General features: G+C 43.9%; 1 protein-coding gene across 2 annotated transcripts in view; it reads left to right on the top strand.

The window, feature by feature from the left end:
- gins1 (GINS complex subunit 1 (Psf1 homolog)) overlaps window positions 1-13,086 on the top strand; it is a 62,855-nt gene that overhangs the window by 8,314 nt on the left and 41,455 nt on the right. For both annotated transcript variants that reach the window (XM_085981889.1, XM_085981888.1), the window contains exons 2-3: window positions 769-833; window positions 11,980-12,078. In XM_085981889.1, coding sequence (XP_085838015.1) covers window positions 769-833; window positions 11,980-12,078 — 164 coding nt within the window. The remainder of the gene's footprint in view (window positions 1-768; window positions 834-11,979; window positions 12,079-13,086) is intronic.

Genomic DNA, 13,086 nt, shown 5'->3' on the forward strand with positions numbered 1-13,086 from the left:
TGAGAGTCGCCTAGTGCCTGTAAAGCTCTACTCAGTAAGGAATCACCACTTGGAAAAGGGATGGGGAGATAACTATTGTACTTCCAGACAAATTGAAGTAAGTGAACTCTTTCCCCACTGTATCGTCATCTAGAATGTCGTGCTTTTTCACTCTCTATGGGGTGAAATCAGTCTTGGGTAGTAGCTTAAAACAGGCGATAGCGAATTGGCAGCCTGTTCTACACCCTGCCTGATTTAAAAAATAAAAATAAAAACAAATTTCACTGGGTGGGGCGGGAGAATTGTAAAGCAGGTTGACTATTCCCTGTTGACTTGAAATAACAAACTGGCTTTCCACAACTTCCAAACATGAAGAACTAGTACTGAACTATGTTGAGGGAAGGGTACAGGGAGAGGTTGATAAGCAGCTGTAATATTAGGATGATAGTATGGTCATGTTACTGGACTAGTAATCCAGAGGACGTGAGCTCAATTCCAACCGTGGCAATTTGAGAAGTTTAAGTTGTGCATTTAAAGGGAAAGTTAGATAAGCACATCAGGGAGAAAGGAATAGAAAGATGTGCTGAAAGAGTTAAGTGAAGTAGGGAGGGTGGAGTAAAAACACCGACATGGACCAGTTTGGCCGAATGGCCTGTTTCTGTGCTATAAATTCTATGTATATCATGCCCTTGTCAGATTATGTGGCATCTGGTGAACGTATGTAAAATGTACTGTATCTAGTCTTGTAGAAACTTCCTGGTTTATTCAAATCAAATCTATTTCTTGTAGGAGGATGGTATCAGACAAGTCCTTGAAGAGATGAAAGCCCTGTATGAACAGAACCAAACTGATGTGTAAGTTTATTTTGTGTGTGTTTTCATGTGCTGGCTTGCCTGCTGGCGAGCGGATTAACTTTCCGAATATAACACCAAAGTTAATCCATGAAAATGATTGTGCAACTGGTTCTCAACAAATTCAACAATAGCTTCATGTACCCTTCAAACTAAAACCTATACCATTTCAGAGATCTACCCCAGCAGAGTTTGCGTGGCCTGAAAGGTTACCAATTACCCATAGATTCAGTAATCTGCTTACTGGATTGATGCATTTCACACTACAGTATAAAACCACTCTTCAAATTGGTCAAATGTAAACCTAGACCAGAGTTTCCTTTGCAAGTGAAAGGAACGGAAATAGCTAAAGTTGCATTGAGAATTAAATTTGGTAATGCTATCAAGTCCAAATATTAAAAGTCAATGTAATGAGCAATGCTTATAAGGGGTTAATAATCCTTTCATTGTCTGAAGAAATAAAATCATCTGTCAATTTTGTTAAGTCCTTAATAATTCACAGCAACCGTGGTCTCCTTTCTCTTTCTCCAGCACATGCGTTCCATCATTGAGAACTTACCCCAATCAGCATGAACTGTTTGAATCTCCAGAACTCGTCAGAGTCCTGGTTAATTTTTAAAAAGGAATTTTAATGGGTTAAATCAGACGACAGATGATTAAAATTCATAGATCCAAAAGGATCCATTCAGTGATTTGATGCATATGTCATTGTTAGCTTAACAGAAATTCACCTGAACAGGAACTGATTGGATTCCGTGAGAGGCAAAATCCACACTGTAAAAATATCCATTTGATTCTTTTCTTATACAAATATCTAGACATACAAAATTATTAGCTAGAGGTGACAACGTTTTACAATGAACAACGGGTGCTAGTTTTACAGAATGCAGTAAACCTAGGCCTTAAAATCCACCGTATCACCTTGGTTCTCCGCACCAGCAAGCACTTTGATTTTGAGATTTAAAAAAAAATTTAAGTCTCAGCATTTGTGGTAGGTTTATAAGCTATCACCGTACCCATGAGCCACACAAACTGGAATCGTTCTGAAAGACGGTGCAGTCATCAGCGAAACAATGTTATTACTATAATGTAACATCGGATGCTGTGTTTACATTGAAATTAGTGCTATGTCTCAATGTATCTGGTCTGATATTTAATTAAAATTTGCTCCCAAACTGTTCACTGGCCAGGTTGATTTATGATGATGAATACTTGGTTTCTAATTGTATCTCGTGGTTTATGTGCATACGTCGAACAGTTTATTTTTCAGGCAAGGTCAAAATATTCTGGTCACAAGACAGAATGTAGCTGCTCGGCATCTACTTTCTCAATAATTTGTTACTGGGGGCAGTAAATGAGTATTGTGACTGTTCCAGCAGACTCTGGGAATAGCTTTTTTTAAGCTATATGTACTGGCCTCGCTAGACGTGCTCCTATCTAGTTATCCAGCAAGTTAAACACTTATTCAAAATAATTCCTCGTGAAGCCGTTTCACTGTTTGAAGCCTTTACTTGAACAATTTTGTGAAAAGATATTGCGCTTGGCCTAACATAGAACATCAGATTACATTGGATTGTGAATCCCTTATGGAATCCTCCATTACTGCCAGGTTCTTCCTGGAATTCTACTTCCTGGGATTCTGCTTCCTGAGTCACACAGGAAGAAAGGTACGAAGGTCAAATGACCTCTCACAGGAAGAAAGGAACAAAGGTCAAATGACCTCTCACAGGAAGAAAGGAACAAAGGTCAAATGACCTCTCACAGGAAGAAAGGAACAAAGGTCAAATGACCTCTCACAGGAAGAAAGGAACAAAGGTCAAATGACCTCTCACAGGAAGAAAGGAACAAAGGTCAAATGACCTCACACAGGAAGAAAGAAACAAAGGTCAAATAACCTCTGTTTCATACAAACACACTGCTAACACAATAACCACCACCAGAGGGTGCTATCTGCATGTAAAAATGTTCAGAATGTCACTGCTATACGATAGCTACCACCAGAGGGTCCAGAACACTCCCCGTCTGGGGTCGTTAACGACTCCACATAGTCACTGGAGTCCTCTGGCGACAAAAGAAGAACCACCTCAGAGACAGTCTGTCGGTGTCGATGATAGGATGCAGCTTCCGTAGACTGCTGTGAGGGGGTAGGTTGCGTTTTGCTACGCACAGTTCCAATCTGGGTATGGTGAGGTCTGGCTGGGGCGCCAACTTGCCTCTATCAAAGACGAAGCGGATTTTGCTTTGTCCTTCTTGAGTGGTGACCTTCAGATAAGCCACACTTGCAATGGCCATAGCGGATGCATCTGTAAAGACACAAAGCTCTTTGAATTGGGTATTTAAGGGAGAGAAAGACGAATAGCAGCGAGATATTCGGATCTCCTGTAAGTCTTGGAGTGAGTCTCTCCATCTGTCCCACTCTGCTTCCATCTCTTCAGGGAGAGGTGAATCCCACTCTTCAGCGTGTCTGGAGAGTTCCCTGAGGAGCAGCCTGCCTTGTATGGTGACAGGGGCTAAGAGGCCGAGAGGGTCGTATAGGCTGTTGACTAGAGAGCACTCCTCTACGTGTGAAGGGTTTCTTGGCGTCTAAGACTTGGAACGTGTCTGTTGCTATGTTCCATGACACTCCTAGGCTACGCTGTAGGGGGAGGTCATCAGTGAAGAGGTCCAGATCCTTGATGTCCTTAGCACGATCTTCAGGGGGGAATGCCTCCATCACTGCTGGTCTGTTGGAGGCTATCTTGTGCAGCCTGAGGTTGGATAGTGCAGCCTGAGGTTCGATAGTGCAAGTAGTTCCTGAGCTCGTCCGAGGGTACTGATGGCCTCTGCTTCGGTCGGGAATTACTTCAGTGCATCGTCAACATAGAACTCTCGTTCGATGAACCCTCTCACATCACTGCCAAAGTCGTCGTCTTCCTTGGCAGCCCTCCTTAGTCCGTATATGGCGACAGCAGGGGATGGGCTATTCCCAAAGACATGGACACGCATTCTGTAGTCCACAATGTCTCTATTGGGGTCGTTGTCCCGATACCACAGGAAGCGGAGGAAGTCTCTGTGGTCTTCTCTCACCACGAAGCAATGAAACATGTGCTGGATATCGGCAGTGATGGCGACGGGCTCTTTCCTGAATCTCATGAGCACTCCCAAGAGGCTGTTGTTAAGATCGGGCCCTGTGAGGAGTACGTCATTGAGAGAGACTCCCTGATATGGTGCACTGGAGTCAAACACCACGTGGATCTGTTCCGGCTTTTTGGGGTGATAGACTCCGAAGGGAGGTACCAACACTCTTGGCCTTCCTGGAGTGGAGGAGCTATCTCTGCATGATCGTTGACAAGCATTTTCTTGACAAATTCTAGGAAGTGTGCTTTCATCTTTTCAGATTCCTGGCGACGTCCTACAGGGTACACATTAACTAGGCCTATTTTGGAGCATGCTCTTGCGCTCACTCCTTCTCCACACACCTCGGTGCACCTGGATGTAATCTCCAGACCAGCAGCTCCCTCTCTCTCCCCGCCGTGCTCTGAAGCGGGAGGAGGCGTCTCTGACTTCCAAGGAGCTGGGCCTGGGTGTAGTGCTGAAACGTGCCGATCACTTTCGCCTTCTGTGCATTTTGCATATACCTTGCAGTTCTTGGCGAGATGGCTCGTGGACGAGCAGCACTTGAAATATATAGAGTTCTCTTTGAGATATTGTTTCCGATCTTCCAGGGACATGTCCCTGAAGCCTCTGCACTTCTTTAAAGGATGGGGCTTGTTGTGGATAGGGCATTGTTTGCTCATATCCTCAGATTTCTTCTGAATCTTTGTGTGCTCAGTTGAGGACACTTGCATTTTGTGGACAGATATTGGTGTCCTTCCATGTCTGTCGAACTTGTCTCTTCTGGCAAGTGCTGGGTGGGAGGAGAAGTTGTTGAAGCTGGGGTCGTTCCTGGCTTTGGCTTCTTTACGGATGAATTTAACGAACGCAGAGAATGGTGGGAACGCCACGTTGTGCTTTTGCTTGAACTTTGATCCAAACGTTATCCACTTCTCCTGCAGGTTAAATGGAAGCTTCTCAATGATGGGACTTACCCCTCTGGAAGTGTCTAAGTACGATAGACCGGGTAGGTAGCTGTCCTGCTTTGCGGCTTCGAGTTCCGACAGCAGATCTCCAAGGTCGCGGAGCTTCTGGGGTTCCTTACTCGTCAACCTCGGAAAGTTCTCCAACCTGTCAGAGAGCCCTTTCAATGGCTTCGGGCGAGCCGTAGCTTTCTTCCAGCCTCGCCCAAGCCTTGTTCAACCCCTCTGGCAGCTGTCCCACATTGGCCGCTTTTATCCTGCAGGCCTGTCCGGCGGACTCTGGGCCGAGCCATTTGATAAGGAGGCCGAGCTCTTCTGCCGACAGGTCTAAGCTCGATATGGCATCGTGGAAGCAGGACTTCCAAGCCCGATAATTCTCCGGCCTGTCATCAAACTTATTAACCCTGAAGTCACCAGCTGGGTGCATGCAAGGTATTTGGCAAGGTCGTAGGTGCTGGGACCTGTGCCAGGGTTGCCTTGGCTAGGGGCTCTGTTGGGGGTCCCAAGGAACAGAGGGGATTTGCCTCTGACTTTCTCTATTCAGCGTCCTATTCCTCTGCACCGTGTCTTCCGTTCTGCTGGGGGAGACTCTGTGGCTTGAGGCACGCCGTCTGCTTTGACCTTGGTTGGCAACTTGTGGCATGTTATACGAAGTGCTTGCGTCTGTAGAGATGTGCGGGCCTCCATCCCTTTCTCCTGTAAACTGTATGTCGGCATGGTCGCTCACGTAATCTATGGTGCGCTGTCGTGGACTCTGCCACGGAACGGGAATTAAAGGTTTGTAAGCTGTCTCGGGAACAGCTCCCTCCAAAATTGCCTCGAATACTTGTGTCTCGGCTAATGCAGCATCTATCTCTTTTTGTTGCTGCAGAGCATCTAATGTGGCTTGGAGACGGGCCTGTTCAGCTTGTCGTTCAACCTGGTGACGGGCCAGGTCAGCTTGGTGTCGGGCCTGTTCAACCTGGAGTTCAGCTTGGAGACGGGCCTGTCTTACTTTTATTTCTATTTCGCTGTCCGCATGCGCAGCTCTGGCTTGAGCTGCTACTAGCTTAGCCCGTGCTTTGGCGATGGCCGTGCTTGCTCTAGAACCACGCGATGACCGTGAACCAACTTGCGATCTGTAGTAACCGGAGCTTATAGACCGATTGTCACGTTCTACAGTTTCGCCTGCCTGTTTAAGGTCTTCTACTTGCTGCAAAGCATTTTCATTATGTGAGATAGGTGTGCTCTGAGGTTAAGGCTTACACTGGGTTCCTCCTGCTCCGCTCTTCACAGCTAGCCGTATTGCTATCTTTTCACTGATATCTTTTCACTACTGGCCTCGCTAGACGTGCTCCTATCTAGTTATCCAGCAAGTTAAACACTTATTCAAAATAATTCCTTGTGAAGCCGTTTCGCTGTTTGAAGTCTTTACTTGAACAATTTTGTGAAAAGATATTGCGCTTGGTCTAACATAGAACATCAGATTACATTGGATTGTGAATCCCTTATGGAATCCTCCATTACTGCCAGGTTCTTCTTGGAATTCTACTTCCTGGGATTCTGCTTTCTGAGTCACACAGGAAGAAAGGTACGAAGGTCAAATGACCTCGCACAGGAAGAAAGGAACAAAGGTCAAATGACCTCTGTTTCATACAAACACACTGCTAACACAATAGCCACCACCAGAGGGTGCTATCTGCATGTAAAAATGTCCAGAATGTCACTGCTATACGATTGCTACCACCAGAGGGTCCAGAACGCTAAGTCTACAATTTACTTTATTGCCAAGGTAACTAATGTTTTCATCAAAAACTGGATGGATTTGTAGGATTTGATCCCCAATTCTATTGGTAAAAATCCTGGAACCTGCCTTGCTGTAATAAAAACAGAATTTGAAATGTTCAGCCAGTAGTCCTTATTAGTTCCTTACTATAGTTTGACAACTTTTAGATCTGAAATTTTCTTCAATTTGTACTCTAAAGTCATTCTGACCATCTCTTAATTAGTTGAATCTCATTATGTATTTTGAAGGGCTAGCTCTGAAATTAATTCCATTAGTTATAATGGTCCGTCCGAATGCAATGCTTAATGCAGACAATGTGGAGCTCCACTGTTTGGGGCAAGTGAAACACTTGGCTTTGCTCCACATTAGCTGAGGAGCAGTCACTACGGTAAGTGACATTGCCATTCTCCACCGGTTTAACTGCAGCCAAGGGATGCGCTGAGCTGAGACTGGCAGGAATATATTTCACTTGACCTTCATCTGCCACTGTCACTGAGGGACCTTGCTGGAACAATTGTACCTGTGACAAGACAAGAGTATAACTCGGGCAGCGTTTTAATTTGGTTAAGAACATAAGAAATAGGAGCAGGAGTAGGCCAATCGGCCCCTCGAGCCTGCTCCGCCATTCAATAAGATCATGGCTGATCTGATCCTAACCGCCAATCCACTATCACAGAACCATCTCCTGAATCTAACAGAATTAGACACACGAAATAGGAGCAGGATCAGGCTACACGGCCCCTGGGCCCGCTCCACTACCCACAGGGCCATGACCGATCCGAACCTCGACTCATGTCCAAATTCCTGCCCGCTCCCCATAACCCTTAATTCCCTTTACTTCTAGGAAACTGTCTATTTCTGTTTTAAATTTATGTAATGATGTAGCTTCTACAGCTTTTTGGGGCAGCATATTCCATGGACCTACCACCCTCTGAGTGAAGTAGTTCCTCCTCATCTCAGTTTTGAAAGAGCAGCCCCTTATTCTAAGACTATGCCCCCTACTTCTAGTTTCACCCATCATCGGGAACATCCTCCCCGCATCCACCCGATCCAACCCCTTCACAATCTTATATGTTTCAATAAGATCGCCTCTCATTCTTCTGAACTCCAATGAGTAGAGTCCCAATCTACTCGACCTCTCCTCATATGTCCATCCCCTCATCCCCGGGATTAACCGAGTGAACCTTCTTTGTACTGACTCGAGAGCAAGTATGTCCTTAAGTATGGACACCAAAACTGTACGCAGTATTCCAGGTGCGGTCTCACCAATACCTTGTACAACTGAAGCAATACCTCCCTATTTTTATATTCTATATCCCCCTAGCAATGAAAGCCAACATTCCATTGGCCTTCTTAATCACTTGCTGCACCTGCATACTAACCTTCTGAGTTTCGTGCACCAGGACCCCCAGATCCCTTTGTACTTCAGTACTTTCCAGTTTCTTGCCATTAAGATAATAACTTGCTCTACGATTTTTCCTGCCAAAGTGCATAACCTCACACTTTCCAGTATTGTATTCCATCTGCCAAATCTCTGCCCACTTACTTAGCCTGTCTATGTCCCCTTGCAGGTTTTTTATGTCCTCCTCACTCACTACTTTCCCTCCCATCTTAGTATCATCTGCAAACTTTGATATGTTACACTCGGTCCCCTCCTCCAAATCGTTAATATAGATTGTAAAGAGTTGGGGACCCAGCACTGACCCCTGCGGAACACCACTAGTTACTGATTGCCAGTCTGAGAATGAACCATTTATCCCAACTCTCTGCCTTCTGTTAGATAGCCAATCCTCTACCCATGCCAGAATATTACCCCCAATCCCGTGATTTTTTATCTTAAGCAATAATCTTCTGTGTGGCACCTTGTCAAATGCCTTTTGGAAGTCTAAATACACTACGTCCACTGGTTCCCCTTTATCTACCCTATATGTTACTTCCTCAAAGAACTCCAGCAAATTTGTCAAACATGACTTCCCCTTCATAAAACCATGCTGACTTTGTCCTATTAAATTATGATTATCCAAATGTCCTGTTACTGTCTCCTTAATAATGGACTCCAATATTTTACCTACCACAGATGTTAGGCTAACCGGTATATAGTTTCCAGCCTTCTGTCTACTGCCCTTTTTAAATAAGGGCGTTACATTAGCAGTTTTCCAGTCTGCCGGGACCTTTGCTGAGTTCAGGGCGTTTTGGAAAATTATTACCAATGCATCCACAATCCCTACCGCCACTTCCTTCAAGACCCTAGGATGTAAGCCATCAGGTCCAGGTGATTTATCCGCCTTGAGTCCCATTATTTTACCGAGTACCACTTCCTTAGTGATTTTGATCGTGTTTAGCTCCTCCCCCCCCCTTATAGCCCCCTGTTTGTCCAGTGTTGGGATATTCTTAGTGTCTTCTACTGTAAAGACTGATATAAAATATTCATTCAGTGTTTTTGCCATCTCCATATTTCCCACCATTAATTTCCCGGTCTCATCCTCTAAGGGACCAACATTTACTTTAGCCACCCTTTTTCTTTTTATATAACTATAAAAACTCTTACTATCTGTTTTTATATTTTTTGCTAATTTACTTTCATAATCTATCTTCCCTTTCTTAATCAATCTTTTTGTTATTTTTTGCTGTCTTTTAAAGTTTTTCCAATTCTCTATCCTTCCACTAGATTTGGCTACCTTATATGCCCTTGTTTTTAGTCGAATACTATCCTTAATTTCTTTACTTAGCCACGGATGGCTGTCTTTTCTTTTACACCCTTTTCTTCTCCGTGGAATATTTTTTTTTTGGAAGTTGTAAAATAACTCCTTAAATGTACTCCTGATCATGTATCGTCTTACCCTTTAATCTATTTTCCCAATCCACTCTACTCAATTCCACTCTCATACCTTCATAGTCTCCTTTATTCAAGCTCTTGAGCACTTGAAACACATTACTGAACTGTACACATGCTTCTGATAACAGTTCAAAACATTCTATGTTGAAAATTATTTTTACTTGTGGATTTTCCATAGTGCTGCACTGGATAAACATTTAAAAAGAAGGAATAACCATTAATACATAAATCTTTGCCTTTTACCCACCTCAGTTACCTACATAAATACAGTAATACATAGAATTACATAGGATATACGGCACAGAATCCAGCCATTTGGCCCAACCAGTCCATGCCGGTGTTTATGCTCCACTCGCGCCTCCTCCCGTCTTTCCTCATCTAATTCTGTCAGCATAACCCTCTATTCCCTTCTCCCTAATTTGCTTATTTAACCTCCCCTTAAATGCATCTACACTATTCACTTCAACCACTGCCTGTGGTAGCGAGTTCCACATTCTCACCACTCTCTGGGTAAAGAAGTTTCTTCTGAATTCCCTATTTGATTTCTTGGTGACTGTCTTATATTGATGGCCTCTAGTTTTGCTCTTCCCCACAAGTGGAAACATTCTCTTTGCATCTACTCTATCAAATCCTTTCATAATTTTAAAGACCTCTATTAGGTCACCCCTCATCCTCTTTTCAAGAGAAGAGAGACCCAGCCTGTTCATCCTTTCCTGATAGGTATACCCTCGCATTTCTGGTATCATCCTTTTTAAATCTTCTCTGCACCCTCTCCAGTGCCTCCCTATCCTTTTTATAATCTGGTGACCAGAATTGTACGCAGTAATCCAGGTGTGGCCGAACCAAGGTTCAATACAAGTTTAGCATAACAGTAGAGTCTTGATGTCTCTAGTGGTCATAAATACAAGATAGTCACTAATAAATCCAATAAAGAATTCAGGAGAAACTTCTTTACTGAGAGTGGTTAGAATGTGGCAATTGCTGTCGCATGGAGTGGCTGAGGTGAACGGTATAGATGCATTTAAGGGGAAGCTAGATAAATACATGAGGGAGAAAGGAATAGAAGGTTATGCTGATGGGGTGAGATGAAGTGGGGTGGGGGGCGATTCGTCTGGAACATAAACACCGGCACGGACCATTTGGGCCAAATGACTTGTTTCTGTGCTGTAAATTCTATATAATTCTATGATGTATGGAATAGATCAATTATAGCCCCGGTACCAATCCCTATTTTACTTTAGTATATCGAAGTAAAGCCTTGATATAAGTGAGCAACTTTGGTGTGGTCCAGTTTGCGTGCAACATCCAGCTCTGTCAATGGAGATAGAAATCAGATCGGGCCAGAAATTTGGGTCCCCACGGGTGAGTGCGCGCTGTGTACTCGCGCTTGGGCCAACGAAAGTGCTGGTTTCGTGCATGTGCTGGAAACCGGAACTTCCGTTCCCTTGAAGGAAGGAGTTCGGAGGTCAAACGCGTGCGCCGGAGAGGCAGCGCGTACGCCTGGAACTGAGTTTTTTACAGGTTTCTCTGTGCGGCTAAGTCCCTAGCAGCTGCGCATGAAAAAAGCAGTCACAAGGCCTGCTTTTAACAAGGTAAGAGGTTAATTAAGTCAAATTCAAACATTTTTTCCACAGGTTTATCATTTTAAAATACTTTAAAGTTTATTTTTAGCCACGTTAAAAACTTTAATTCATTTTTTTCAAAAATATAATTTTTTTATTTAAAATAGTTAATTTATGTAATTTATAGTTATTTTAAAAATGTGATTTAAAAAAAAAAAAAAAAAAAAAAATTTGAAGTTTTACTTAGGTTTTGGGGCCGATCTCTATTCATAGATTTGACAGGTCTTCCTGTCAAATCTATGAATAGAGATTCCCTGCTCCGATTGGCTCCCCATGGCCCACGTAATCCATGGGGACGCTGCGAATTAACTTAGCCGCTGGGATACACAAGCACTGCGCGCTGGCAGCTGGAGGAGGCCCAGGATCGGAATTCCACGCGGCCCCACAGCACAACGGCGGGCGTGTTATGCAAGTGCAGGTCGGGGGCTTGCGCCCGCGGGAAACCTCCGACCCGAATTTCTGGCCCGATAAGTTTCCACTGGCTGGCATAGTAGGAGATGGTGAGAGTGCCCATGGTGGCATTACCAGTGGTTGGAAACATAGGCACATGGACAGGGTGGTGGTGGTGGGGTGGCCGGGAGCCTACAAGTTAAGAACATTTTTAATGCGCATAACCGGTGATTACTGTGAGACCTTAAGTGTTGCAGTTTGACACCAGATCACTGTCTTGCTCTGTTGGCTGAAATTGCTTGGAGATCTAAAAGTTCTGTGCTGCCTATTCTGTTCAAAATTCCCATTTGAAGTAAGCTTGTCTTGTACTATTCTGGAGTACAAAATGGTGAAAATGTTTAATTGGCGAATGGAAAAGTAGGCTGCAAACAAGGATTGGAATGAACAAGTCAGTAAAATATTTATTTCATTTTCTTTGCAGAAATGAGGCTAAATCTGATGGAAGGACAGACTTAATCCCAACAATCAAGTTTCGTCACTGCTGTTTGCTGAGGAATAAGCGCTGCATTTTAGCATACCTGTATGTCGCAGTGTGTTACTTATACTGTGAGGGGCAGGGTGGTCCTGTGGTTTATCATCCTATGCTTAGTCTTGGCATCAGATTGGTTTTCTAATCTTCAGTTCTCCGATGTAAATATCTGTAGTCATAAGGAAATCACCTTGGCACAACTTGCTGCTTTATTTCCAGATATAAAGGCACCACAAAATATCTGCCACTGTCCAAACACTTTCCATTTTGACTTTATTCATGTTGTACACCATTAATGGTGAACATGTTTAAATGTTATTTTATTCCTTCTGCAGTTTGGTTAGATTAGTGACTGTTAGTGTGGCATTATGAGCCGATGGACATGACCTGCGACTAAGGGACCATCCTCCAACAGATTATTTTAAAATCTCTTCTCTTTTCCCCTGCCCCCCCCTTTTTTTTTAAGGAAGTGGATTTTGCTACGGTACAGTTCCACAGCTGTTGGGCATTCTCTGGTACCTTGTCCTAATAGCAATATTCCACGTGTAAGCCTAGACCGTGACAAATTACCTTTTATATAGCAGTCCCTCTTATAAAAGGAATGTGTTGTGTTTTTGAGAGATAAACACTGAGCAGGAAAAAGGAGATTTTGCGGGGTATACTGAAGACCTGGTCAGAGATGGATTTTTACGAGACTTGAAAGCGGAGAGAAGCAGTAACAAGGTGGAGTGGATTTAGGAGAGAATTAGAGATTAGTGACTGCAGGATCAGTCTCCAACATTGGAGCAGGGAATGAACCCTAATACAGGAAACTTTGTTATATCCGGCACCGATGGGACCGAGCTGTTGCCGATCTATCAAAACTGCCAGACATACCAGCGTTAATGTTGAAGCATACGGAGGTTTTCATCTCCGTATCTGACAACAAACACTGTTGCTTAGTAACAGCTTCAAACAGTGGGCCCGTACCTTGGAAGCGTCTCTGTAGCTTAGCAACAGCATCAGAGAGACTTTCCAGAGCCTGACTGTTGGAAGAAAAAAAAGTCACGAAGAAAAAAA

This window comes from Somniosus microcephalus, chromosome 3, assembly GCF_052327205.1.
Source record: "Somniosus microcephalus isolate GS21.2 chromosome 3, FLI_Smic_1.0, whole genome shotgun sequence".
NCBI classification, from domain to species: Eukaryota; Metazoa; Chordata; class Chondrichthyes; order Squaliformes; family Somniosidae; genus Somniosus; species Somniosus microcephalus.